At 51.7% G+C, this 4,677-nt stretch overlaps 2 protein-coding genes across 2 annotated transcripts; one reads left to right on the forward strand and one right to left on the reverse strand.

The window, feature by feature from the left end:
* Window positions 1–2,278, forward strand: B0J16DRAFT_105863 (uncharacterized protein). The gene has a single exon (XM_046121352.1). The coding sequence runs from the start codon at window positions 228–230 to the stop codon at window positions 2,016–2,018; it is 1,791 nt and encodes a 596-aa protein (XP_045984913.1). The 5' UTR covers window positions 1–227; the 3' UTR covers window positions 2,019–2,278.
* A 310-nt stretch (window positions 2,279–2,588) lies between these two features.
* Window positions 2,589–4,454, reverse strand: B0J16DRAFT_105861 (XPC-binding domain-containing protein). The gene is made up of 7 exons (XM_046121351.1): window positions 4,138–4,454; window positions 4,010–4,057; window positions 3,869–3,941; window positions 3,734–3,813; window positions 3,359–3,679; window positions 2,812–3,303; window positions 2,589–2,763 (listed from the first exon to the last, which is right to left on the reverse strand). Exons 1-7 carry the CDS (start codon window positions 4,153–4,155, stop codon window positions 2,635–2,637), a joined length of 1,161 nt encoding a protein of 386 aa, XP_045984914.1. The 5' UTR covers window positions 4,156–4,454; the 3' UTR covers window positions 2,589–2,634.
* Between the last annotated feature and the right edge of the window lie 223 nt (window positions 4,455–4,677).

Here is a 4,677-nt window from a genome sequence, read left to right on the forward strand (position 1 = left end):
AAAGGGGCTTAGTGTCGGTCTAGCTTCATTGAGACAACAGCAGTGGAGTATCCACTTATCTTTTCCTTCGCCCGCCCGCATTTTATTCTGAGTCCCGCCCAGGCGCTCGCTGAAGATAATTTTCAGTCTCAACTTTTTAACCTCATGGTCGTCGCGAACCAGAAATGTCAACCCAGCTACCATATCACAAGTCGCATACAATACATGCATAATAGCACGTTCTCGCCATGAGTTCTATGTTCAAAAAGAAAGGAGGGCCTGCCTTCAAACCAAAGATCCCCGCTGCTCGACGCCCCGCGGCACCAGCGTCTTCACAACTACCAAAACCATCGCCAGCTTCTGTTCCTCCACCGGTGTCCGACGAGCCTCGATCTCAGCAAACCTCACAAGAATCCTCCGAGTCTTCGTCGCCGAAAGAGCCTGTAACTGCACCTGTTGAGCCCAAACTTCAGGATTCTCATCATGATGGCCAGCCTCCTACCCCGCCATCGACAAACCCAGAGCCCGCAAAGTCCTATGACGCTACTGCAACTCAGAAATCTTCTCAAGAGAAGTCGCCGGAAGAATCTCAACAAGTAGCAGAAAGTCAGGATGTTGCTACTCGGACAGAAAAGGTCATTGCGCCGGTCGCGACTGAACAAGCCCCAAAACCTGCCGCTGCAGTAGTCACGGAATCAGCGACGGAACAAATACAACCCAGAAGCAAACAACAGCAGGATCAGTCGCCAAGTACTGAAGGGCCTCTTGCGCAACCCAATGTACCTCAAACAAGTGACTCAGAAGGTGTGGCCTCTCCGGTGCTGCAAACTCCCACTCCTGACGACTCGGAAAGTCCGAGTGGGACTGAACCTTCTACGACGCCTTCCCCTCCAGCCGGTGATTCTAATGAGTCACAGCCCGCGCCTTCCACAGAAGAACAAAACATCCTCAAGCCCACCCGGAAACCTCGGGCCAGGAAGCAGATCACTCAGGCGACTCAAGACGAAACTGGCACAGAAGGCGCCCCGCCCAAAAAGCGACAGAGGAAGACTGCCGAAGATGGTGCAACACCTAAGCAGCCAAGGAAACGAAAAGCGCCAGCTCAAAGCGGTACTAACACGCCTAAAAACAGAAGGGCACGCTCACTGACACCAGAAGACTCAGAGTCTCAGTTGGTCGATCTTCAAAAATTGAAAATGGCCGATTTGACCAAGGATCTCCACATTGGTAAGAAGTTCAGCAGGCACGACGAACTACGAGAGCGAGAGCGACGGGCCAGAATGAAAAACAAACTTGGGACCGACGAGGAACGTGATAGTTCGGCAACTCCTGACGCTAGTGGTCAGATCGACAAGACTGGAAGTCCAGCTGCATCGCCAGCGCCATCTGCTCCTGCCCCAGCTGCTCCTTCAGGACCTCAATTCCGAATCGTGGATGGGCAAATTGTGATCGACCAAAGCTCTCTGTCCGTTGATCGACATGCTCGAGCTGCTGCCGCGGCTGGAGATATGGAGACTGTCGAAGAAAACGACTTCACTCGCCTTATCACCAGTAACTCGTTCATGAACACCTCCAAACTCAAGGGACCCAACATTTGGACTGAAGAAGAAACAGAGCTCTTCTACCGTGGGCTGTGCATGTTTGGCACAGACTTTGAGATGATCTCCAAAATGTTCCCTGGCAAGCAGCGCCGCAATGTGAAGCTCAAATTTAACCGTGAGGAGCGGCACTGTCCTAGGCGGATCAATGCTGCGCTTGTCGGCGAGAAAACCGTCAAGATGAACATAAACGAGTACAAGGCTTTTACAGGGAGTGAGTTCGAGTCAGTGGACGCCATCGAAGCCGAGCAACGCAAGATCCAGGAGGAGTACGAGGCAGAGGAGAAGCGTCGTGCTGATGAGCAGGCCGAGGTCATGCGCAAGAGGCGTGAGGAGCTCTTCAAAGATGATGAAGACGGCGAAGCAAAGAAGAAAAAGAAGAAGAAGAAGCAAACAGTCATCTACGGACTTAACGGCGAACCCATCGTTCAAGAGGAATGACGAAAGGGTCAAGAAATATACCAGGCTGAGACAAAGATCGAGGTCAAGTCCAAAATACGGGGAAAGGGAAGGGTTCAGGCGCAAAGGGAATAACAGGCATGATACCCACAGGGTTTTTTGGTATTTGCTTATGAATGCAACGGTTACATGGTATCGGATTGAGAGCAGTCTCTACAGAATAGTCGGTGCTCCTAGGTTAGGTAGAATACACTGAAGTTTATATGTATGGTACGGTACATTCACTGGAACGTGGGCAAGTGGTTTATAAGGAGCGCCGTTGTTGACTCTATAACCCTCCACGATATAACTCAGTTCCGTTAAAATCGAGACTGGTTTTGATGTTCATGGACTTCCAACATGACCAAAACACACAGGTGTTTGATTAAAGTCCTTAGCAACCGACAGATTTTGGAGTTCGTCAATTTCATCAGCTATCTGTGTTTGCACATAGAGATGCCAAGCAAAATTCCCACGGCATGTGCCGGCGCATCTCGTCACCACGGCGGTTACGGGCCCTACGCCTAATGACTACCCGTATTATACTGGGAATGCCTCGTTTTGTTGTATATCCTCCACTCGTAATCATAACACATCTGCATACTTAGCCCTAACCCACCTAGTTGTTAGGACCAGGCTCTTCGTCCTCCGGTTGGTCGAAAAGGAAGTTGGCAGCGAGTTCTTCATTCTTGTCACAAGCAAAATAAGCTTGGATAGCTGCATCTCTGTCGAATCCGAGGCGGCAAAGCTAAGTCGTATTAGTAATGAGTACGATTTGATCAAATTAGAATCTTACCCTCTCGATAGCGTCACGCTCCTCCTCAGTAACAGAAATAGCCTGAGCTCCAGGGGGCAGAGGAACGTCGTCGTCGGCGTACTCGCCGAGGAGCTGGAGAAATTGATCGGGATTTGAGGCAATCAACTCGGCCAATTGAGGGTTACCAGCACCAAGCTGCTGAAGGATGGGCTCGAGCATTTGTGGTTGTTGCTGGACAACCTGACGAAGTTGCTGGAACTGAGCGTTGTGTCGTAGAAAGTCGAGGTTGCCCAAATCACCACCCTGACCAGCAGCAGCAGCAGCGGCCGCCGCTGCTGCAGCCGCTTGGTTTCCACCACTTCCTCCTCGGGCACCGGAACCTCCATGCTGGGCAGCAAGGTCGAACAGGTTCACACCACCGTCATCACCACCTTGAGGAGCGGCAGCGGCGGGCTGAGATGGTTGGGAAGCGGGGGCTGCGGGAGCTGCTTCGCGTTGTTGCTGTTCTTGTCGGATGTTGTCGGGAATGCCCTGCAGTCATGGTAAGTAATCGCACCTCGCTTTAATGATAGGTTGCAAAACAAACATTAAGTAGATATTCAACCGCGCGGTCGGGGTTGTTGAAAGCAGCGCGCATGGCCGCCTCGATTTGGCTTCTCTCAAAACCCATAGCCTCCATATTCGCAATCGCCTCGGTACGCTGGGATCCCATAGCCAGAGCCGAAGGCTCCTCGGACTGAGCACCGGACCCAGCATCAGCAGAGCGCTGGGGAGTAGGAGTCGCAGGCACAGCAGCCTGATGAGATGCGGACTGTGCAGGAGCAGCTGGGGCGGCGGGAGTACGAGCAGGAGGTTGGGCTGGTGTAGCAGGAGGAGCGGCGCTGGATTCGGCAGGCTTTGGCTTGGGCTATTACGAGCTGTCAGTACTTGGGCTCCTGTCACATATAATAGTGCTGCTAACCTTGTTCACCATGCAGACCACGAAACCCTTCTCCTCGATATTGTAGGATCCGACGGTCTCTTCATCCTTGAGAATTTTGCCTTGAAATAACGTCAGCGAGCTGTGGGGTGGAACTCAAGAGGTTCTAGCAAGTACCGGAGTAGATCAGCTTCTGCAGCTGAGGCTCCCATCCCTTCTCGGCTGAAATCTTCTCCTTGACGGTGGAGATCTATCATGTGTTAGCTGTCTGGGTGCTTTGCGCCAGCAGCTGTAGGCATCAACGCGGGGCAAACCTACCAGCTCAGAAGGCTCGACGTCGAGCGTAAACTTTTGCTGCTTGAGATCCTACAACAAATTCGGTTAATCTCTGTAGATTAAATGCTGAGATTGGGCCAGCGGCTAAGAACCACTCAGTCGTGACGTACTTTAAATGTGACCTTCATGATGGGCGAAGAGTCTGCCGTTGAATGTGTAAGGTGGGGAGGTGGATGAAATCGTCTCGCTTCGGGTGAGGGCTCGAGCCAGGATGATGTTGAGGCGAAGTGTAAGTGTCGAAGAAGGCGGGGGGAGGGTCGAGGACGGAGAAGAAACGTGGAAGGTATTAATTCCGTCAAAGTCTGCGAGCAGTTAAGTTGTAGAAGAGAAGAAAGCTTAAGAGGGTAGGTAGTTCAACTTCTGCAATAGCCAGCCTGCGTTGACGTTGCAAGCCTACAGACAGTGAGTGTGAGTGGCTAGAGGTTGGTCGCTGAGGGAAAAGGTGGAGCATGACCCTGCGAGTTGGATGCTCTCTCCTGAAGAGGTTTGGCGTTACTTTTTCAGCCACTCCAGGCTACCAAATGACCGGAAAGAGGCGCGTACTTTCCTTCTGCCTGAGATGGAGAATCACAGGCAAGCAGCACTACTAAGGTACCAGAGATAGAAGTTTTACATTGTGGTTGGCAAAGAGTAAAAATAGATGACAGTTT

Source organism: Fusarium flagelliforme (assembly GCF_020744385.1).
Source record: "Fusarium flagelliforme strain FIESC 12 MPI-CAGE-AA-0113 chromosome Unknown B0J16scaffold_3, whole genome shotgun sequence".
In the NCBI taxonomy this organism is placed as follows: domain Eukaryota; kingdom Fungi; phylum Ascomycota; class Sordariomycetes; order Hypocreales; family Nectriaceae; genus Fusarium; species Fusarium flagelliforme.

Coding starts and splice junctions, on each gene's coding strand:
- B0J16DRAFT_105863 (XM_046121352.1), top strand. CDS start 228: ATGAGTTCTATGTTCAAAAAGAAAGGAGGGCCTGCCTTCAAACCAAAG.
- B0J16DRAFT_105861 (XM_046121351.1), bottom strand. Junction 3,942..4,009: donor ACGTCGAGCCTTCTGAGCTG/GTAGGTTTGCCC, acceptor AACACATGATAG/ATCTCCACCGTCAAGGAGAA. Junction 3,304..3,358: donor CGGTTGAATATCTACTTAAT/GTTTGTTTTGCA, acceptor CCATGACTGCAG/GGCATTCCCGACAACATCCG.